Here is a 24,349-nt window from a genome sequence, read left to right as displayed (position 1 = left end):
CTGCTCTCAGTCTACATTTGGCTCTTCAGTGCCTCTGTTTGTTCTTGAAGGTAGATCAAATCTCATTTAAGTGTGTAGTGGCTAGAAAAGGGCAGGGCCCAAATGTTTGTTTTCAAATTAATTAATAGATAACACTACTTTTAAAAATGGATTTGCACTAAAGAACCTGGAGATGTTCAGTGCAAACCAGCAAGAGTCTCCTCCATTATACTACAGCAAAATAACTTGCAAGAGGCTCAGTGATGGAGAGCTGCTGTTCATGTGTGGTGACAGCAGACATCCCTCAGCTGCTTTCCTCCATTCTTTTCTCTCTCTCTCTCTCAGGCTCTATGCCAGAATTTGGGGGACTTGCATGTAACTGGGCCTCTGAAGGACATGAATTTCTCTGTTCCAGAAGGAGGGGGAGTGCGCATCATTTACCAGGTAATAAGTGTCTCTTGGTATCCACTCCAGTCAAAAACCCCATGGTTTGCACACACTGACCTCACGGGCAGTGTTGTCTTCTGTGCTGGTGGGAAGAACAGTCCCCTGAGAGAATCAAAATTAACTTTGACTTCCTCTATCTGGGAACTGAAGAGTCTACATGCAAAAAGCAGGAGACAACCCCTTCTCTCAAACACATTTTAAGAGGATATCCTAAGACAGAGATTAATAAAATCAACATTCCTAAAGAATGGGTTTCCATGTAACTTGTGTCATCATTTTTCTTCAGCTCTGAGGTTTTCTTCCCAAAGCCATAACCACAGAAGGACAGATCCAGCTCCCAGGCAAATGGAGGATGTGTGTCATTTTTTTCCATTCCCGTGCTCAGACAAAGCCCTGTCCTAAGCAGACGTTTGCTTTGGAAAGAAACCACAGCTGGGATTTCCTGCAGCCTTCAGGAAATAATGTGAAAACTCCTCTGTTGAGGATCAGAAAAGAGCAGATTTGTTTGAGCAGACTCTTGGAATATCATTCCCCCAGCCAAGCGCACTGTTGGCAATAGATTTTAAAAGACACAAAGGCATGAAATTATTTCAATTATGGTGAAAATGCTGAAAAAAGGATGATTTTGCCTCTGATTTTTCCTCATTCTAGTTCACATCTGAGCCACCTGCTGTGAGTTTCAGAGCGACTGGTGAAAAAGACGGAATAATTGACATTGTGCCAAAGACAGGTGTCCTGTACCTCAGTGGGTCTCTGGACTGGGAGACCAAAGCAGTGCACAGGCTGCAGGTAAAAACTCAGTGAAAAACAGGAAGGGAGGGTTATTCATATTCACTTTTTTTTTGGTAAACCTGAAATTAATGGAAAACTGTTGAAATTTCAAATTCTTTCTTTTGTCTATGTATACAGACAGCTTTTTTATTTTTAATATTGAGCTTTGCTGAAGAACGCATGGTTTTATAGTTCTGAAAGACTTTGCACAGGAAAATGCTCCTTAGCACAGGAAGGTTATGTTGAGAAAACAAAAGTTACCCTGATGCCAACACCAATCCTTTAGTCCTCCTAATATGAGGAGGACACTTGACTGGAAGTGAAATCTGGCCCCATGAATGTGATTCACTTGTTATCCCTGAAGACTGATAGGATGAATTCCATGGCTGGAAGGGGAAAATAAAATACTGTAATCTATTTAGGAAGATCATAATCTATTTAGCGACAAATGGTGTGAGCAAATGACATTTGGACACAGAGGCACATTTCTAACCTCTGTTAGATAACAGCAGAAAGCTGTTCGGCAGATGTCGGAGGCTATTAGAGGAAAGAGCATTGTGTGCTTGTCCTGCTATTATACTCTTTTCATAAGGATCTCATCATAAACACTGTTGGGAGTTGGACAGTGGGTAGGCGATCTTTTGGTCTCAGTATAGCCTTGTGCTCTTATTCTGTGTCAAAAATGGTATTGTCTTTTTCTGAGACACTAGCAACGGAAAAGGAGATGTCATATTCTCAGGTCTAAAACACCCTTGGACTAGAATTAGACAGGACAGTGTTCTAGCCCCAGAAGTTATTAACCCTAAACATGGGAATCCTTTACAGACAAGAAGGGATGACAGAACTGAAAAATGATACTTGGTTAGGCATAAATAATCATGATTTGATCATGATTTTGTTATGTGCAAACAAAATAAAGTCTGACAGACATGATATGTACTTGGTGCTTTAAAGTCAAAGAAGGCTGAAAATTAATTGTTTGGAACAAAAATGTAATCAGAACTAAGAATTAGGTTTTCTTTACAAACCCTTAGACCAGCCTATTTTTCTGGTTGATATTTACAGTAGCACACTTGAGTCCGCTATATCATGTTGGGTTTTCTCCTTGTTCTTTAGAAAGTATCTATTTCTATTTAAAGAAAAGCATGAAGTCTAAGCTGTGCATGAATACAAGTAGTCTGCTGAGATTGGAAGTGAGAAATTGCCCTCTGAAAAGTGTCACCAGAGGCAGGAGTAGGTTATTTTGTTTTGTTGGCATTATGTACCGTGGTGAATTATTGTCAGTGAGCTACCCTTGTAAATTTGTCCTTGTAGATGGAGCCACCCAGTGATGGCTCTCATCAGATTTGCGTCACAGTAAGAATGACTTGGCATTTGACATCCTGATGTTCATTCATGTCTTTTAATTTATCTACATGAAAATATTTCTTTGCTGTTCCTTCGTTTTCCAAATCAAGGTGGAAAGTCTGGATGAAAAGGGAAACGTAGTGAAAGGTCCATATGCTGTTACAATATACGTGGAGGATATCAATGACAACCCACCACAATTTGACCAGATAAAGTACACTGGAGTAGTGAGGCAGAACTCCCGTCCAGGTAATTGTCTTAATAATTAAATATTATAGTTAATAGGAAACTAGGTAGATTAGTTAAACAGGAAGTGGATGCTATACTTCAACAAGCTGAAAAAAGATAAGTTTTCTTTCCCACAGGATTGTACAAAATAAGGATGCGAGCATGAAAATATAATGAAAGGGCAAAGAGGTGACCACATGTGGTGTACAAGAATGAGTGTAATCAGAAATATTTCATAGCACTTGTTGCTTTGCAAGTATCACTTAACAGGCAAATATTGCTGCCCTCTCCGTTGCACTGAACCGCCCCCACCACCCCCATTCTAGAAGGACTTTAAAGGTTGCCATAGACTATACAGAAAGAGAATGCTAAGAATATGTAAGTCTTTGCACATCGGTGAAATAAAATGCCAGTGTAGATGGGGGGTATGTGTTTACTGTGACTGATGCTTCTCAGAACGTGGGCTGAACCTTAGTATTTAGGAGAGAGTCTTAGATTATGGATTGCAGTGATCCAGTCCAGAAATCAGGAAAGTATCAAAGAGCAGTTCAAGACACACATCTTGGAAATGGAACAAAGGACTCAGCCAGCTGTTATCATTGTGACTATGGACTCAATAAGAAACTTTTGCTAAACAATATGCATATAAAGCTCCATGGGTTCAGAAAACCATTCTGCAATATTTTACTGTATTCTTCAACTGCATCCAAGTCAAAAAGATTTTGAATGTTGCATTGGTGATCAAAAGGCAAAAATTCACTTATGTTACCATGCATTTCCATATTTTTTTTCACTGTATGATTGTTCCTTTAATTATAACAGTGTCACATCTGTAGGGCATTTTTCTCAAGGTGCTTTGGGTTGAACTGATTTGTATAAGGACTGCAAAGTGGCCTTAAAGAGAGATACTAGTGAGCTACATTCTGGGTGCAGGCACTCTTGGGTGCTAGATAGGTCTCTGATTTAGCTCTGTCACCTTCTTCATCAGCTGGTCTTCACATCTATTGTGGTCTTACCAAGCAGAGCTGGTGGAGGGGGGACCTGTGGGATGGTACACAGGCAACATAACCTCCACACACAAGCATGGCTTACCATGAGAGGTGCATTATGAAACAGTGGCAGCTCCTCTTAAGCTGCCTTCCTGGCTTGAGAGCTCTCCTGGAATGGACTATGTATTGAGGTTTCAGTCTCCTCTTACCACTGTTTCTTCTCTAATCCAAACAGGCAAGCCCTTCATGCACATCCACGCCACTGACCGCGATGACCCTACAACTCCCCATGCACAGCTGACGTACAGCATTCTCCATCATTTTCCCAACCCTTATACAGAAATGCTTTTCCAGATCAATAACATAACTGGAGCAATCTCACCAAGTGTGACGGGTATGTAAAAAGATTCTTGTTTGTCAAAAAGCAAGCATGTGTTCCTGGGTGTACATAGGAATGAACCAACAACACAGCTCTGATATTAAATTCTGAATAAATGTAGTGAGTGGGACATACTCCACTGAGGCCCTGGTTTTGGGGAACTTTCTTTGTGTTCCACCAAATTCAAGGGAAGTTAGCAGAAATGAAGATTGGGATCTAAAAGTACATTAAGAGTAGAAGGTAGATCCTCTGTCCCTCAGGACTACGCAGAGTCATATCTTGAGATTAATTGTCTTCCTTGAAATTTAGAAACCCAAAAGCAGTAACATGAGAAATGCAGAGAAAACTCAGCTGGCCACGTGACCCCAACTAAACTGCAATAATTTAAAAACCCCATCTCTTCTGCTGGGCTGAACAAATGCCTAACTGGGTTGAGGGCTGTTCAGTGATGCATCTGCACAACACGAGACCACAGCACAGAGGTCTCGTACGATTACGTCCACATGATGCTGTGCTGCATTGTTCAGAGCAGCCAGAGGAAACAGCTTGCTGAGATTTGCCACAGAGGTCCGTCTAAGGAAGGAGCAGATGAAGAAGCATAGGGCATGTAGGAGGCAATGGGCAGATGAACCATCTCCACAGCTTCTGCTTCACTTCACTTGGCTCTTTGCTCTGTCTCTAGGCTCTTATTACTTAGATCCTCAAAAGCAGGACACCTTCACACTCGTTGTCACCGTGAAGGACATGGCAGGGATGTCAACGAATGCTTTCACCAGCAGTGCTGATGTGATCATTACTGTGAAGGAGAGCCTGTGGAAAGCTCCTCCCACCATCCGCATCCAAGAAAACTCAACCCAGATCTACCCTGTCAACATCAGCCAGGTAGGGCCTTTGGCCGTGCTTCCTGCACCTCTCCTTGGTGCCACAGAGTTGTTTTCTCCCAGCTAACTGTGAAGGTGTCTCCACTGCATTCAACACTAGGCTCTTCAGAAGGACTTTGGCACCTCCCAGTTATTTTTTATATGGTATCCTTTGGAAATGATCTTTAGTGCAGGTCTCATTAACTTAATGTTAGTATGAAAGTTAATGGTTTGAAGATGATGGAGACACAGTCAATACAAACATTAGAGTGACTGGACTTTGCCCTTCAGTTTGGAGAGGCTGTTAGCACCACCTGTGTGTGAGAATATCCCATAGATAGAGGAAACATTTGGAGAATTTTGTTACAGCATAGTGACTGGAAGATAAAAGGTGCTTTACAAGGCTATTTGGCACAATATGAAAGATAAAGCTCTTCAGACAGCCCAAGGGAGCTCACAGACAGACATGTGGCAGTTGGGTGCCTCTGCGGAGGTGCCACTCTTCTCTCTGATGGGTTTGAGCACTTCCGGACTTGCTCTAACACCACAGGCCCTCCAGGCTTTGGGCAAACCAAGAGCTGACCTGTTATTTTGAGGTTAGCTTCTTCTATCCTCAGAAGAGCCTGGCAGGGGACTAGCTCCACTGCAACCCTGCTGTGGGCAGTGCCCCGCACTCAGGGACATCTGCTGTGACCAGTTTTGTGTGACACAGCACACCTGCTGTATCAAAAGTACCTAGGAAGGACTGAAATGCCCTCCTTCAGAATCCTGCATTCCCACAGTATTCCTTTTTTCACAGTGCAAATGCAAAATATTTTGCCAATAACTGCAGACTGATAGCGATACATACATCAGTAAATATTAACTAACAAGCCAGCAGCCTTTCAGAAATGTTTGACTTTGAAAAATGCCTTGGCACTGACAGCCCCAATGCTGTCATCCCTCGGACATGGCAGGATTCCTCGGATCCTGTTTGCAAGAGTAACTGACTCAGTGCTGTTCCCACTGGCCTCAGTGACAGCCCGAGGAAGTCCAGAGTGAAAACAGGTGGAAGAAAAAGTAAAATGCAACAGTGCTCCCATTCAGGTGTCACTTGTATATAAATTTCACATGGCAGCCAATGACATGTTGATTCTGCCTAGGGGAAAATGAAATGCAGTTGCTGCTATATAGTATAAAACATAAAGAGTAACACTGACTCCTTCATTAATTTGGCGGTCTGTTAACTGCATTAAATCTGAAGCAGCCCACTAAAGATCCTTCATGACAGGCTTTGATGCATGTAAAGAGCATGCACACACATATGTGCAGATAGGTACTGGGTATTTGTTTTGTTGTTCCACATTTCTGAATTAAATAAACCAAAACAACAGCAGGAATAGACAATGTCAGGAGATGGAATAAATTAGTGTCAAGGCATTCAAATACATATAATGATTTCTTCTCATGTATCACCATTTAGCTCCACATCCCAAAACCCTTCCATAAAAAGATAAGTGTCAGAACCCATCTGGGCAGCTGGAGAAGCTGAGGTAAAATGGCTTCACCACAACACCTCAGAGAGCAGAGGTGGATTATCAGTCTGGTTTTCTGCAGCTTGTCCCAAAAGCCTGCCAAACTGTTAATTTTCTGGTTTATGAAGCTAACAGGAATGCAATCTTTTCTGTTTGTGGTCCAGAAATGATCCCTGTTAAATCTCAGTCTACACTTCTGACTTCCTATCCTGACTTATTTTTGTGTTTTTAGGTGCATTCAAATGAGCCAGATGTAATTTATGACCTTTTTGAAAAAGAAAAGCTGCCCAGGCTCCCATTTTCCATCGATCAGAATGGGGTTATTTATGTGACTGACCCATTGGACAGGGAAGAAAAGGATACTGTAAGTAAACACATAAAACCTCACCAATGGGAGAGACCATAGCAGGAAGCTGATTATTGGTGTGGGAGTAAATATGAGAAAGCTCACTAGAAAGGCCAGATGGGAAAAAAAAGAAAGAAAAGCTTTGTTTCTTGTAATTTCTGTTTGGGAATGACTTGATAGATATGAAAACACTTTCATCTACTACACTGTAAATAGCCTTCAGTTTGGTACCCTACAACATTTCTACATAGGTCTGGCAGTAGCAATCACTGCCCACAGCGTATGTATAATGTACAACATGGACTAACCATCACAAGATTGTAGGTGCATGGGCAAGAGTTAGTGGCATTTGTGGAGGGCAAGAGATTTGGATGTTTCAGATCTACTCCAGATCCCAGGGACCTCAGGGATCTCTCCACAGCAAAAGCAGAGTTTATCTTGCAGTTGTAACTGTCAAATTACCCTGAAGTTCCCCATCTTGGGGTCTTTTAGACAGAAAACCCTCTGTCCCCTTCTGGTCTTGGAGGAAATTTGGGCACAGAATAGGCCAGAGATAAGATATGCTGGAGGAATCCTATCTCTGTATGTGACAGATGAATTTGCAAAGTGACAAAAGTGAGATATTCCTGCTTTTCTTGAATTTTTGCAAGAGCAAGTTCACAGTGTAGTGAAGTATTCAGGACTTTTAAGTTCTTTCAAGAACTCAGACCTTAGACACTAAGGGGTGATGGAAGAGTTTTGAATTAAACAGAGTGAAAATACTCAACAAACATAAGAGAGGATATTTTATTTGCATGGAACGCTCCCATAGTTACACATCTAAATGTAAAATATTGTCACAGTGGACATTCAACACATATACTCTCGATATTCTTATTGCAGTATTCTTTCTTTGCGGTCACAAAAGATAACAAGGGAGAACTGGTGGACAAGCCTCTGCACATTCATGTTATTGTGGAAGACATTAATGACAATCCCCCTGTGTGCCAGCATGCCCTCACTGTAATTGAAGTTCAAGAAAATGAAGATGAAGGTAAGAAAACAGCTTCTACTCATTTATACATATCATTCTAGTCCTGTTACTGTTTCCAGCTGCGTGCAAATAAAGCTAGAAATTCTGATCCCAAACAGTAAAATGTAGCTCTCCTAGATAAATGTTTTCCTGTGCAGATAGCCCTGTTGTTTTCACTTCAATAATTCATGTGGAAAGGATTTCAATAACCTGAGAAGGACAGACCCAAGACCCCTACTTAAAAATTGCTGTTCCATTTAAAATATAAAATTGCATTTTCCTGCAACCACAGTTTTGGACAACTGCTTAGAACGTAAAAACAAAACCAGCCCTTTTATTACTAATACAAGAAACGCTGCTCTAAAAGTGGCATGAGCCTGTTTTCCCCCATCCAGATGCTCCTCCAGCATAATGCCTTTGACTTCAATGGACCATTACTGAAATTTCACATCAAGTCTTCACATCAGTTATTTGGTTTCAAGGCTGAAGTGTCTGCTGCTATAGTCACTTTTTCTGATAAAAACACGTAGCCCAGTCCTTTTGAACTGCCCCAAGCCCAAAACAGCTGGTTGGGATGCTAAAGTAAAAACTCCCAGAAGTCAAATGATTGTGTCCATTGCAGTGTTTTCCACGCAGTTGTATTTTTATTGCCCCTCTACTATTTGCATTGGTATCACTGTTGTCAGGGCATACCTCTGTGGAGGAATAGGACCACTGCATTACCTGACTGACTCTGGTCTCTCCTCTGCCACAGGAAGTAACATTGGCACCCTGTTAGCTACAGACATGGATGAGGAGGGCACCCTTAACTCTCGCCTGCAGTTCAAAATTAGAAGTCAAGTTCCTGCTGTTCCTGCAAGTAATCTGTTCTTTATTCAGCAAGAAACTGGGATTTTGCAGCTAACTAGCCGTTCATTAAACAGGCGCATTGCATCCAACTATTCCTTGAAGGTGCTGGTGACAGATGGAGGTATGTATTGCCTGCTGTTATACATCAGAATAATTTTGTCCACGCTGGCATCCCCTGTGCTCAGAGTCCAGGGGATGAGAGGAGACCTGGAGGATTCACTGGACAGGCAGCAGCACTGAGAGCTGGCTTGCTCTGGCATGGTACTGCCTTGTTCTCGAGATGCAGGGAGGTTAATCATGATTCATAATGCAAGTATGGAAGGAAACCAGCTCTAGGGCAGAGTGTGGATAAATTGGGAAGCTTGTTAACAAGTGCTCCTGTAAGAGATTTCCTTCCACAGGGGAAAAAAAAAAGAAGAGATCATGAGTGTGGTTTTCCCCCAAAATCTTTCAAAGGGACTCACTGAAAAAAAGTAAGAAATTAAAGACAGCTGCTCAGAGTCCAGATAATGTATTTTAAAAGATTAAGAGCTGAAATTAATCTTCAAAAAGAATCTTGTCCATTGTGTAAGTTCCCAGGAGTCCTCTGTGGTTCACTGAATGGAAAGGAAATCAAACTCCATACTAAAGCTTAAAGCTTTGTGCTAGAGTGCTTATAGTCAGGCAAAACTTGTGGATGGAGAAACTGGCATGTAAAGAAAGCAGTGTGATATGTCTGTAAATGAAATAACATCACTTAGGTAGATGACTTGCAGATAACATCACTTGCAGAGGGAGAAGCTGGTGATTTGTTCTGGATGCTTATTTGAATTCCATCCAAATAGGTTTGTTTAGAATATTCCTTAACTTTCAGCTCTTGAAGCACATCCACAAAACACTAAAATCCATCTACATATGAATAGCACACTACTAGACAGAGTATGCTTTTAAAATCACTAACCCCCATTGCTATGGGTACCCCTGCTCAGGTAGCACTTAGGTTTACATAGATCTGGAGTTTAAGTCTGGCTGTAATGAAAATGAGGGTGTTGCTTGATGGCCCACCAAGAGGACAAGGTAACATAACAACCTGGGCTTACTTTTTGACATGCAGAAGAGATATTGAGAAAGCTAACACAATTCATAGTTATCATTGTCCTGGTAAAGGTATGTGGTTAAAAAAGTGAGGGAAATGAAACAGGATGGGACAACGTTGAAGAAATTGGGAAGGTGAATAGTAAGATGGAGAGTGAGGTTGACACTGACTAAGAGATATTGGAGATCAAGTGCTTCTTACAACAGCAGGACTTTGCTTGGATTGAGCGGTTTGGCAGCGCTCACTTTTGCTCAGAGTGAACCCTTTTGGAGGAAAGTTATTTTCGGCAGAAGGGTTGCCGTGACATTGTTTGTTCTCTTTCCATGCAGTATTTCAAACAACCTGTGACGTGCAAATATATGTCATTGACATCAATGATCGGATTCCCATCTTTGAAAAATCAGATGTGAGTATTTTTAATGCCATTTTTGATGTCCCAATAACTTTTGACAAAAGTTTGAGCATATGTTCAATGTCTATAGTATGTTAATGGGAAACTAACCTTTTACAGAACAAGTAACAGAGCAATCCACTAGTGAAAATAAATACAAGGTATTGCTGCAAAGCCTGCCTATAAGCTCTATCTAGACAGTGAATAGTGGAACTGACTCATAGTTAATTCTGAAATACAAGGTAATTTGCTCAGTGGAAAACTATGTGTAAAGAAATAAATGATTCTACTAAAGCAGTTTATTCCAGAAATGTAAGTTCTGGAGGGAAAGGGGGAAGAAAAGGCTTTAAAATTAATTAAAATAGCTAAATGGAAAAAAGCTAACATCTCCCAAGTTCCCTTCCAAACACAATATTAACATATCCAGAAAAGCCAGAAGGTGAATGGAAACCAAAGGCTCTATTTGCTTTAACCAGAAACAGTGGTCCAGTGATCCATGCCCAAACGCATACCTGCTGGCCCTTGATTCCAGAATGGGTGTCAGGCTCTTGCCTGTTCCTCTGGTGGAGCTGCTGGCATCTGGCAGAGAGACCTGCAGACCTTCTGTGATTTCTGCCTGCTGGCCCAAGCCTCCCTGCAGACACTGCAGTGGCCGGAGTGTCTACATTCAGGTGTCTAACCTCCCACCATACTTGTAGGCAACGCAGGCCATGGGCTCAGGAGAGCTGTCTGGCCCATCAGGTGTAGGTGTCCTTTTGGGGAAGCTGTGTTGGTTTTTGGACTTTGCTGACTGCATTGCCCAGCTCTCTGTTGATGACAGAGGGAGCTTAGACACATGCAGACTAAGTGCCTACATAGCAGGCTGTTGAGTTTCTCACCTCAAGGTCTCAGTCCAGGACCTGGTCCAAGAAGACACTGCTGGATCAGGGCACACACCAAACAGAGTAAATGGAGCTGGGCTGCTAATGTGACAACAGCCTGTGCTGCATGGAGCAATTAAATATTTAACAGTCAGTGGCTAGGGTGCTCACTGGGTACAGAGGAGATGTACTGCTCTGAGCATTGCATGAACGTGGAGTGGTTTCAACGGAGGAGGTAAAGGTTTGGGACTGTTGCTATGCTAGTAGCTTACCCACTGACAGAGATCCCATCACCTTTGATAAATGTATGCTAAAAAGGGGGATATAGCAACTTTGCATATGCTCTAGTGCCCATATTACAAGTCTGGGTTCCCCTGGGCTGTGAGGTAGCTCACCTGTACTGCTGCAGGGCACTTCACTGATGCTTTTGTACATCTCTCTAACCTGGTTGTGTCTCTGCTGTGCAGTGCACCCACTGCATCCCTCCCTCACACAGGTGCTGTGGGTTGAAATACATCTGTCCTTGTGGGTCGCAAGCTTGTTGTAGCGCTCAAGTTTTTTTCTGCAGATGGTGCTCGGTGTGTCATGTTTCAATGATCTCTCTCTCCTCAGTATCACAACGTGACTGTTGCAGAAAGTGTCCCGGTAGGAACAGTAATATTAGAAATTCAAGCTACCGATGGAGACGAGCCTGCCACAGGGAGCTCCTACATCATTTACCAAGTGAAGGAAGGAGATCCAAACAACACGTTCATCATAGAGACAGATTCTAAAACAAACCGAGGATTCGTCAAGATTAACAAGGTGAATAGATGGATTTGTTCTTCTCCTTTATATGTGTGTATATATATATATATATGTCATAAACAGTAACTGCCCTGGTGATGATTTGCAGAGGTGGGGGTTGGCTGGTGGTGGGGTGAGGACACCCTAAGCATGGTGCAGACTGCATGAGACCCCACTCTTGGGCTCAGGCGCTGTGCCTGTGTGATGCTCAGGCACACTTACACTCCTGCCTTTGCTGTGCCCTACCCACCCATCGCCATCAGCAGCTCCCTCTGCTGGCTCTGCTGTTGGCCCCTTCTCCAGCAGAGAAGGCTCTGGCCAGTGAAGTAGGTCTTTATGCACCATAAAGAAAAAAAAAAGGCATTATTTGAGTGATTTTGCAGCAGTGTTCCTGGAAAAGAGAAAGCCAGCTAAATGCTTCCATGGGCTGTAGTCGTGGTGGTGGGCTGTCACGGGGCAGATCCTCCTCCCTGCTGGTGCCCTGGGCCATCAATGGCTTTTGCAATGGGACGTGCAAGCGAGACCAGCATGTCTTGATGTCAGGATGGAGAGGCAATTTGTTCCTGCTGAGGCAAACATTAACCGTGACAAAGCCAAGGTCAGCGCATACTGCAGTGGGTGATACATCTCATATGTTGAATGCTGGAGACAGGAATATAAGGAACACTTTCTGCTGCATCCATGAATTTCAATAGCAAAAGTACTCTCCCTTTGAAATTAGCCTTCTCGAAGGCGCTTGAACTATGGGTCCAGAAAACCTATCACTCATTTTCCAAGGGGTGACATGTTGTTTGCATCCAGTTCACCTGTCGCCGGCTGGGCCAAGGGCAGGCAGATGCAGCATTTCATGGACCATTTTCAGGCTCAACGTCAGTGTCATTTTTTCCCAAGGAGGCAATTGTGAGAAACTCTGTGGTGTAACAACCCTCACACAACTTTTGTCACCTGGAGGTCACCTGAGGCCTTCTCGTACAGAGCTATAAATCCTATTGCTGTAAACAGGATATAGTTATTAAACCTAGTCAGGCAGGTGGCAACATTATTAGAAAATGCAGTTGCCAAGGAGGCCTCCAAATTGGCATATGGTTTCATTTAAATTGACTGTTCCTAGTGTCATTTTGCTCCTGACAGCTCTCCCTTATTTAATCTGTATCTGGAATGCAATCTCTTCCTTGAGAAGAGGCGGGGGGGCTTTGTGGTTTCTCATGGGAGCTCCCCATGGCAGCGGGGCCATTGCTTAAAGCACTTTTTTTTTCTAATTTATCCAGGCTCTTGACTTTGAAGCAGCTTCAGTGTACAACCTGGTGATCAGTGCCACAAACCCCGAACCGTTGGTGCCAGGCGTGCAGTACAACTCAAGCTCCCTTACCTCGTTTAAAGTCTTTGTAACAAATGTGGACGAGCCTCCTGTTTTCCACAAGACAGTTTACAAAGCAGAAGTGTCTGAAGACATTCCTGTCAATTCCCTGGTCATGACGGTAGAGGCCTATGATCCTGAGGGGGATACTGTACGGTAAAAAAGAGTGACCATGGTTTATTTATTGAATTTAGGATTTTAAAAGTTGTTCTAGAAGAGGTACAAGGAAACCACACCCAATATTTGGCATGCAGGAAAAGTCTTTTTTACCAAAGTCTTATCTCCTAGTAGAAGGTGGGGTGGTGGGGTAGTGGCTGGTGACCCACCTGCAGCAGACTGCTGGGCATTGTTTTTCTAACCAGCTTTCTCTCTATGCTGTGTCCAGCATCAGCCATTGGGGCCCTTGAACCAGGAAACTAAAAGGAAAGAAGGCCAGTATATGTCTCCAGGAAAAAGGCTGAGCTGGTCTGAGAATAACAGGGTTTCCAGATCCATAATTCCTTTAACAGATGAATGAAGCATATAGTGTGTACCCCTAGGAACCAGTCGGACAGTAGCTGCTTGTCACGCTGCACAGGAAACTGCACAGGGCTTTTTCTTCACCAAAACACACTACCTGTACTGAAACTCAAGTCTATAATAGACAATTAATTTATTTTCTTTTCCAACTGCCAAAGACGATATGCCTGCTTCCACTGCAGATGCAACGTTCTGTGCAAGACAACTCCCGTGCTTGTGAGTGGGATGCAAAACCTCAAACTGTCTCATTCAGTGGCCCAACGCCATGTTGTATGACCAAGTCACCTTGAGTCTCTGCCAGCTCAAGGATCTATGTAAAGTGCTGCGTTGCATGGTGTCAATGTACCTTACACAGTAGAGTCAGATAGAAGAATTATTTGTGGCTCTTGCTGCAGGATTCCCAGCTGGGATGCTGAGCAGATCAACCCAAAACAAACAATCCTTTAAATTTAACTAAAATTCAGCAAAACACTGAGTAGTTAATGGGCTTGCAGAATATGACTGTTAGGCCTCCTGTGGATTTTTATTCCCAGAGGTTTCTCATCTGGCTTTCTACTTTCCCCTAACTTTTGAGAACTTAGCATGTTTGGCCTTCTGTCAAACTGGTTTGAAAGTGAGCCACATAGTCCAGAACCTCTGGGGGATGCTGACAGAGACAGATGACAGGAATTCATATATACATAAACCACATTTCTCCTAAAAAATAGGTTAAAGGACATAAAATAAAAAGTATAAAAAGTAAAAGATGTACAAGCATGTCAGCATGCTGTTTTTAATGCAAGGGGTACAGAAAGAACAAAAACGTTGAATGAGAAGGTCAGGTCACATCTACTCAAGCAAATGCCTGTGCTTTAAGTGGGTCATATGTTCGTGGTTAAATTTGTATAAGTAAATACCCAGAGACCTTGGGTTTTTTTTAAACAATAATATAAAGACCATTATGTAGTGATGTTTAAAGCACTCTCTGTTCCAAGGCTGCCCTGATGGTAATTACAAGCTGCTCCAGACTGGCAGCAGATAACCACTGTAGTCCATCTCGGGATCCCAGCCCCTTGCTGATCCAAAAAAGGGTGCCTGGCTGCACTTCTCCTTCTGCCCCCCAGCCTTTGGCTTGCGCCCCATCAAAACCGAGACATGGGAGATGCAATGGCGAGAGAGGGCCATGGGATTGGGACAGAGTGCACTTTTGGACCAAAAGCTCATGAACACCCCAGGTTTCCCAATTAGGAAGAAGGTAGAGTTGCAGTACACAGGCTGGAGTAGTGGTGGCATTCCCATGGTTCTGCTTGCACTCTTATTGTCAAAGATTTTGGCCTCCCTTCCTCTGTCTGTCTCTCCTGGATGGCTGTAGTATTGGTACTCTCCCAAGAACCCTCTCTTTGAGTACAATTGCAATCAAGACGCTTGCCTAAAATAAAAAAATAAGTATTTGCTTTGTCAGCATTTTCTCCTGATTTGGAATAGTATATGTGATTTTTTTCCTATTTCTTTCCAAAGATACTCCTTAGAAGGTGACGTGAGGAAATGGCTGAGGATTAATTCAGCCACTGGGCAGGTATACACTGCTTCCACTTTGGATCGAGAACAACAAGGAACATACACAGTTGAGGTTGTTGCATCAGAGCTAAGTAAGTGACGAAACAACTACATATACACACAGAGGACTCCCCTGCCCTTACTGTTTTATGAGGAATTATCATACTTCCCATGACTAAACCCATGAAAAGTACAGGAACATGTGGTGTAACCTTAGAAGTATGTATTTCTTAAGAATGTAACTTTCTTTAAAGAAATCTTAATGTTGTAGATAATGAGGATTAAAATAGCTTTCATGAAGTTAGCTATCATACGTTGTTATATTTGCTTGAGCCACATGGCATATAGAGAAGGTTAGAATTTCTTCATTTCAGCATCAACATTTTTCTGCCACTTTTTTCCTCTATAGCTATAAAGATTTTAGTCTTTATTGTAGGTATGTTTAGGCTTCCTGAAAACATACCTGGAGAGTAACTTGCAACCTTGTATAGAATTTCATTTTATTATGAATAAAACTAATACACTAGTTAGTCTGAAATATACTAGGGCTCCTAGTTCCAGCCATTAGAATCTTTCAAATAGTCCATTTGGGTAGATTTCATTACATGATTTACATTTAATAAGAGTTAAAAACTCTGGACTATATCTGATTGAATGAGGTACAAATCTAGATTTCCCTTATTAAACACAGATAAACAATAATGCTGGCCATTGTTTTGGGGGTATGGGTAAAGATGCAGTTCCCGTATGTCAGAAAAAAGGAGTGCTTCCTTGAGCACCGAGATGGAGTGGGGCTGTTCCGGCAGGAACAGGCTGGAGAAATGACAGGGCTCTGAAAGCTCTTCTTGGGCCCCTTGCCTTGGCCCCAAGGCAGAATATTGACTCTCATTTCCTATATATAGAGGAGAGATGGGAAACTTAAGGAGTTTCATGCTTAAAAGAGTGCTCCAAAGAGCACTGGTCACCTTGGATGTGACCGCTTACTAGATACGATGGATGTGACTGCTTACTAGATATGATGGTCTATCTACCTCCTTTCACTTGCTAGTGTTCTGTAGTTAGCAAGAGTTGGGGTAAATAACACTTTTCAAAAAGTGGTGGTAGCTACCATAAATCCCTCAGGACCTCCTGAGACCTTGCCTCTGCAACCTGCAGACAGAATACCTCCTGCTGCCTGCCTGATGGTGTACCTATACAATAGCTGCAAGTGCAACAACCCAGCGTGTAAGTCCAAGATGTGCGTGTAACTTTGCATTCTGTTAAACTCTACAGAAAATGCAGCTCAGAAATCCAAAAGAACCTTGATACTACACTTACGTGATGTGAATGACAACCCTCCACTGTTAGCTATGGATCATCCTCCTTTCTTCTGCCACCCGCTCCGTGGAGGAGAGGGAGCTTTCATTCAAGCTGCTGATGCTGATGAACAGTCGCTTTATCCAACATTTACTTTTTCTCTCGCCGATGATATGAATACAAGAAATAATTGGGAAATCTCAAAAATCAATGGTAAGTTAATAAAGCTATTCTTATAATGATATGGGACTCTCTAAGTACTGTGGGAAATATAAAGAAATATTGAATTCCTTTCCATTCCTACTATTGCATATCCAGTATTCCATGTAGAAAAAAATAATAGGTTGTTGAGAAATTACATGCATTTTGGCATGTATTTATTTGAACACCTAAGTAAGTCATTGATTATTTTTTCAAGAGGTGACATCTAGTATGTTGCAAGCTAAAATTCACTAGTACTTATGAGAGAAGAAACATGTAAGAATAAAATGTACTGTGTGCTTAATGTATACAAATCACTTCTGCTTAAGAAATAGAGCAGTTTGCAAACTGTCTATTTTGACATTTCATATGCAAAGGGAAGTCTTGCCTCACAAACCAACTGGAGTTCTTTGAAAGGGGTCAGTAAGCACATGGATAAGTGCTTGGGCAATAGAGCCTCTCTGAACTCCTGAAAAACGTTTGATGAAATGTCCCACTAAAGAAAGTGGCTTGCCACAATGTGAAAGGGACAAGTTTTGAAAGGATAAATAGTAATTTAAAATTCAGGAGTTGGAGTAATGGTCAGCTCTTGCAGCGAAGGGAGTTCATGTGTGGTTTTCCAAAGAGTTTTTAGCTGGAACCTGTGTAGGTCAATAAGTATGGGTGTGCAATGAGGAGGCAAAGTTTATTCGTTATACAAAGTTATTTGAGTAGGAACCAAGTGCGAAGAATTGCAGAACATCCTTGCAAGACCGAGTTGGTTGAACAATAAAATGGCAGATGTAGATGAATCCCAGACTCCCAAATTCACATTTGAAATCATGGGTGCTGAGCTGGCCATTACGAGCCAGGAGTGAGACCTGTAAGCAGTTCCATGAAAATGTGAGATCAAATTACCAGTAGTGTTCAGAAAAGCAGATCAAATATTGGGAATTACTAGGAAAAGACCAGAGAAGAAATCAGAGAGCCTCATTATGCCCCTGTATAAATCCATGGTTTGTTCAAATCTTGAACCCCGGTGTCTCCGTCTCCAAAAAGATGCAGTAGAACTGGAAACAGGCTCAGACAGGGCGACAAGGACAGAGTTATGGAGTAGCCTGATATAAGAAAGAGTATGGAAGCAGCAAAGTAAGGTACTACTTTTTATCTTGGAAGAGAGTAGGGAAAAAAAATACAACAGAAGTCTATAAAATCATGAATGCTATGGTCAGGGTAGCCAGAGGTTCATCGTTTGCCCTCTCTTCCAGTACACAAACCTGGGAGCCTCAAATGAAGCTTATGAGAGCTATTTCCAGTGCAGATAGAAGGAGGAGGTAGTTAACTGTAGAACTTGTTGCCACAGGGTGTTCTGTATGTAGGAAGTTTCTACAAGTTCAAAGCAAGAAATTGCATCTCACTCGAGAAGTCCCTGAGCTGAAAATGGTTGAAGGCTGGGAGAGCATTAGGAGAAAATAAAATACATGCTTGCTTTTTTATTGTAGTCTCCATTTATTCTAGAGACAAAATACCAACATCGATAGACCTTTGGTCTGATCCCAACAGCTGTTATAGTCTTGCGTTTCCAGGTTTTAAAGAGTCTTAGATGTGACAGTGCAAGTGCACTAGCAAGATGGTCTGTCCTAGTATGTTATCTTGGGAACAATTTAAGTTGCTTATGGCTTCTATGAGTATGTGGCGTTATTCTTGGTTTAGATGTGATGCTATCAATGTAGCACTACCCAAGGTCAGATTTGGCCTGCTGTAGAAATTAGGAAGGAAATTCTCTGACTATATTATGCTGAAGGCCAGACTAAGCATTTAGACAGTCCCTTTTGACCTAATGTTTGCAAACCAATGAGACCTGGAAACACATGGGGGGAAACAGGAACTACCATCATATGCAAAGCAGCCTTAAAAAAGTGCATTTACCACTAGTATGAATGGTGAACTAAATTTCTTTCTTGTGCTGACATGAGTGTCCCATTTCCTACTTACAGCTACTCATGCTTACCTTTCTCCAAAACATGCTAACTTCGAAGAGAAGGTGTATAATGTTCCAGTAATAATTAATGACAATGGAAAACCACCTTTGGAAAGAAAAGTAAATCTTGAAGGTATGCTATGCTCAGAACTATTCATTTCAAGACAACAGTTACATTTATGAGTAATCAAACTGGACTACTAAACTTCTCATTAACCTCATGGCATTTCTTTTTGCAGTAAACATCTGCAAGTGTTCAAGTGAAAATTCGTGTTTTATTGAAGTACAGCGTGAGCACTCCTGGCCAAGCACTGGCCAGGCAATTGGGATTCTTATTGGGGTCCTGCTGATCATTGGTAGGTCACTTTTTCTTGGTTGATATGAAGCCAGGTCTCCGGGATATGATGGTGCTGCTGCATTTCTGACACTTATTCACTTGCTGGGTGAAGCGATGTCATGAATGTTGCAGAATGTGCAAAAGAGGAAAGATCTCATGACTGTGTATCGTGATTGCTGCAAACTTGTAAGGTTTTGTTCATAGGAATAGTTTTCTTTGGCCTGTGCTTCTGCATCAATGTACAATGGTACAGCAAGCAGCTGTGACAGAAGTAAATGCTGCACTTGTAGCATATTGTCAGTTCATTGCTACCTACTACCTTTTGCCTCTCAGGGAAGCAACTGGAGCCTTGTCTTGGGCTTCCAGATTACAGTGAAAACAGTGAAGTATCCAGGGATGTCATGCTTACAATGTTTGTACCCATAGCTTACAATTATGATTTTATTCACCTATTTCAGCTTTGTAGGTTTCCATTTTTCATATGGACAATTGCTCTGAGCTGTGGAAAACTGACATTTACAGGAACAAAGTACAGTTATATTGTTAAGTGGTAGTGAACAGTATTATATTCTTATAGGCATTAGCTGATGCAACTTCAACAAGTAGCTTAAAACTTTTTCCAAAACAAGACAAAATCTTTCTTGGGAATAGAATAGAATAGAATAGCATAGAATAGAATAGAATAGAATAGAATAGAATATTTCAGTTGGAACAGACCTACAATGATAATCTAGTTCAACTGCCTGACCACTTCAGGGCTGGCCAGAAGTTCAAGCATGTTATTAAAGGCACTGCCCAAATGCCTCTTAAACACTGACGAGGTTGGGGCATCAACCACCTCTCTAGGAAGCCTGTTCCAGTGTTTGACCACGTCTGAACCTCCCCTGGCGCAGCTTTGACCCATTCCCACATGTCCTATCAGTGGGTACCAGGGAGAAAAGATCAGCACCTCCCTCACCACATCCCCTCCTCAGGAAGCTGTGGAGAGCAATGAGGTCACCCCTCAGCCTCCTTTTCTCCAAACTAGACAAACCCAAAGTCCTTAGCTGCACCTCACAGGACATGCTTTCCAGCCCTTTCACAGCTTTGTTGCCCTCCTCTGGACACATTCAAGGACCTTCACATCCTTCTTAAATTGTGGGGCCCAGAAGTGCACACACTACTCGAGGTGAGGCCGCACCAATGCTGTGTCCAGTGGGATAATCACCTCTTTTGACGGGCTGGTTATGCTGTGTTTGATGCACCCCAGGATGCGGTTTGCCCTCTTGGCTGCCAGAGCACACTGCTGACTCAAACTGAACCTGCTGTCGACCAGCACCCCCAGGTCCCTCTCTGCAGGCTGCTCTTCAGCCATTCCTCTCCCAGTTTATACTTGTGCTTGGTGTTACTCTGTCCTGGGTGCAGAATCTGGCATTTCGACTTGTTAAATTTCATCCCATTAATCATTGTCCAATGCTCCAATCTATCTAGATCCTTCTGCAAGGCCTCTTGTCCCTCAAGAGAGTCAGCAGCACCCCCCAGTTTGGTTTCATCAGCAAACCTGCTAATGGTGCATTCAAATCCTGCATCCAGATCGTTGATAAATGTATTGAACAGAACTGGCCCTGCAATTGAGCCCTGAGGAACACTACTGGTGACAGGTCACCAGCCAGATGTAGTCCCATTCACTACAACCCTTTGAGCTCTGCCCATCAGCCAGTTCTTCACCCAGCACACAGTGAACCTGCTCATCCCACAGCTGGACAACTTGTCCAGAAAGATGCTGTGAGGGACAGTATCAAAAGCCTTATTAAAATCCAGAAAAACTACATCTACCACCTTCCCTTCATCCACAAGGTGGGTGACCTTATTATAGAAGGACATCAAATTAGTTAAACAGGACTTTCCCTTTGTGAACCCATGTTGATGGTGCCAGATGATCGCATTGCTCTTTAAATGCCTTTCAATAGTACCCAGTATGATTTTTTCCACAATTTTTCCAGGAACTGAGGTTAGACTAACAGGTCTGTAGTTCCCCAGGTCTTCCCTCGCACCCTTTTTGTAGACTGGAATAACATTGGCCAGCTTCCAGTCAGCAGGGACCTCCCCAGACTCCCAAGACCTTTGGTAGATGGTCAAGAGGGGTCCTACCATAATATCCTCTAGCTCCTTCAGTATTCTCTTTATCAATGTTAAGTGCAAAAGTAGTGAGGATGACTGTTGATGGGATCTAGTCTCCTAGGAAATGAAGAGCAAGAAGAATTCAGTGCTCAGTTCTGTTTGATTTTTGAATGTTATGGTCACAAGAGCCAGACTGGGAAACTGTGACTCAGCTGTAGAGAGGAGAGGGAGTGTGAAAGACCCATGGAGAAAATCAAAGCGGAATTAAATACGTTACAGACCACATATTCAAAAGAGTCACATTGAATTTGAGGATAAAAGGGAAAAAACCCAAGAACTTATGTAAGTTACCATTACTTCAATTCTAAAAGAAGAGAGAACGAGTCCCCAAGAACAACTTCAGTACCTAAAAAGACAAAATCAAAGCTCTGTGTTGAGTTTCTTTTGTAATACACAAACCCCTAAAGCAAGAGAAAGTGCTGATGCATATGTGACACATATGTGTTTGTCTTTTGAAGATAAAAAGAGGAAAAAAAAATTTTCAAAGGACTTAAAATGGAAGAAGCCATACTCAGACCATGCGATTGACAGAGAAACCTCTCAAACTGCATGATCACCTGTGTTTAAGCTTCTCACAGCACTTATTTCTGCACAATGCTTTAGTCTGATCCCTCACTTAGTATAGCGCTGCATTTAAGTGAAAATTTTATTGGATAACTGACTAAAAATGTTTTCACTACAAGAGAGCTGGTCAGCTTCAGAGAGCACAGTAAAAGTTGCTACTGCTTTTTGACTTTTAAAAAACACAGTGTTTGTAGCTCAGACAGGATTTTAAAAAGAGTTACTGAAATGAATATGCAGGTTTTTTCAATAGCAAGGTTTTTTTCACTGTAAAGGCAAAATCAGATGGTAGCCTCTCAGATGGTTTTAATGAGATGAGCAAGGAAAAAACAATGAGAAGTATCTAAAGATTTTATGAAACCTGGGGAGATTACAAACATTAAGTTTGGCCTTGAAGCTCAGACTGTCTGACACCAGAATGAATTCCAACATGAGCTAGGGACTCTCTCAGACCTCAGCACCTTTCATTCCAAGAGCAAGGATCCTCTGTAGTCTTACTTTCTTTAAAAGAAACACAGAGCATATACACTGGAAAACAAAATACAACAAAACAAAAAATACACCCCAAACCCTCAGCCAAGCCATTCTGATGGGACAAATTCTTTCATTAAGACAAACTGTCTCTCTCCTGGAAGGTATTTCTCCCACTGAGAAGAGGGTGGAAGAATAACTATTGGGTGGCAGATAGTAGGCATGTTCCTTGATTAACTACTCAGATACCACAAACATGAATGTAAAATAAGAGCAACTAGAGAACAGATACTCAGAGCAATGAATAGAGCAAAGGGAGTAGCTGAGCACTCCTATGTACTCTAGTAAAGCAACAAAGAGATGTTGGAAGTGATAGATAACCTAGCACTGATAAAGAGGAAATAAATTTACGTACAAGCCCATCATGATTTAAAAAGATCAAACATGTATATACACACATAGTATGCATATTTGATGTGTATATATACATATATATGTATATATGCATATGAAGACACCTAGACACCTTCGGTTAGATATGACAAGTGATGATAAAGGGTATAAGCACTTCTAATCCAGGCCAGAAGAAAATCTCAGTCATTCTTGGGCATAGGACCACAAATCTCTGGGGTCCATTAGCTATTCCTAACAGATACCAAGGAGTTCCTGAAGAACAATTTTGCTGTCAGGAGTCTCATCTTTGCTGTGACAGAATTGCCATTCCATCAGGAAAAAAAGAACAGGGATTATGATTCAAGACAAACATGACAAATCACTGCTCAAAGAGAGGCAGTTTAAAAAAGACACTTTGCCATCTGGTCAGATTCTAGAGGAGAAGTTCTCCTTTGGGGGAAGTCTCCTGAGCCCTGAGGCATCTGATCCTGCCCACCAGTACCCTGGGTCCCTGAACATGCTGTTGGTCCAACACTGCGTGGTCATTCCCTAAAGCCGTTTGCTTCTGTTCAAGAGGTAAAGCAGTATGGATGTTACAGTGTGGGTGTCAGATCCTTTGCCAAAATACCTTTTCAGAAAGTCTTCTCTTCCCTTTAATGATGAGTGCTCTCTGTTTTTCAGGTTTCATTATAGGGAGTGTGTTTTTTCACATGAGATACAAACAGAAAAATGAAAAGAAGAGCCATGAGAAAGATGTAAAGGATAAGTCTGAACTCAACAGACTGGCTTAATGACTGTTTCATCAAGAGACAAATATGACCTTTGGGTTGGGAAGGAGTGAGCTTTGTAGCTCCCAAAGCCCAGAAGTGTACTATCACAAATTGAGGATATGAACATGCAAAAGCAGGCTCCCAGGGTTTTGTCTTCACTTTTGTAGGCAATACTATTCAGACTGAAACAAAAAACATACGTACACTTCAGCAGCAGCCATTAATAAGAATATCAGCTTTGACTGAGGTGTTAACTCATGACAACACCAAATGCTGAGCTCCTGCAAGGATCAATACATGGGACCAGCCTTCATTGTTTGGCAGCTGAAGTGAATATGGACTTTCCAGAGGACTACATTTTATCTAACTACACATCTTTGGCTCTTTCCATCTCAATAAGTTACTGAATAGCAGAACTGGGAATAAAGTCCTGTGCTACATTTGAAGATGTCCCATGAAGTTTCAGGAATCCCTCTGGATCTCAGCAAAGGAACTCCCAAATTTCCTGCAATCTGTAATTTGCCCTGCGTCATGCCTACTTACATTATGCTGGTGAATTTGTGCTGGCAATATTCACTAGCAATGTGACATTTCAGTTTTTCATTTCTGATATCCACAGAGTATAACCACTTTGTGAAGCACCATGGCCTTTCATTACAGTTTCTAAGTTAAAAGACACATGCTGAGTCACGTGGAATTGGGTAACGTGCTGTTTTATTGTACTTGCCCACTAGACATTAGATAAGAATAAAAATATTCTTTAAAGGCTTTGGTGTCCGCTGCTTTTATAAAAAAAAAAAAGAGAGAAAGTGCATGAGAGCAAGCCATTGCTGCTTGGTTATCTATTGTATTTAACTCTCACTTTTGCATAATACAGATTAAAAATGGCTCTCAGGCCAGAGTGGCACGTGTCCAGCTGATTCAAGATGCAATGAGTGCTGGAGGCACTTGTATC

At 42.0% G+C, this 24,349-nt stretch overlaps 1 protein-coding gene across 1 annotated transcript; it reads left to right on the top strand.

Annotated features, from left to right (window-relative positions):
• Positions 1 to 375: 375 nt before the first annotated feature.
• On the top strand, positions 376 to 24,195 carry CDH17 (cadherin 17). The gene is made up of 16 exons (XM_069778629.1): positions 376 to 423; positions 1,078 to 1,215; positions 2,655 to 2,793; positions 3,997 to 4,155; positions 4,823 to 5,022; positions 6,747 to 6,878; positions 7,743 to 7,893; positions 8,627 to 8,842; positions 10,126 to 10,202; positions 11,660 to 11,851; positions 13,102 to 13,346; positions 15,207 to 15,337; positions 16,518 to 16,754; positions 18,719 to 18,835; positions 18,942 to 19,058; positions 23,306 to 24,195. The coding sequence occupies exons 1-16, from the start codon at positions 376 to 378 to the stop codon at positions 23,413 to 23,415; spliced, it is 2,409 nt and encodes an 802-aa protein (XP_069634730.1). The 3' UTR covers positions 23,416 to 24,195.
• The last annotated feature ends 154 nt before the right edge of the window (positions 24,196 to 24,349 follow it).

This window comes from Haliaeetus albicilla, chromosome 3 (genome assembly GCF_947461875.1).
Source record: "Haliaeetus albicilla chromosome 3, bHalAlb1.1, whole genome shotgun sequence".
NCBI classification, from domain to species: domain Eukaryota; kingdom Metazoa; phylum Chordata; class Aves; order Accipitriformes; family Accipitridae; genus Haliaeetus; species Haliaeetus albicilla.
This window is presented reverse-complemented; position numbering and strand designations above follow the sequence as displayed.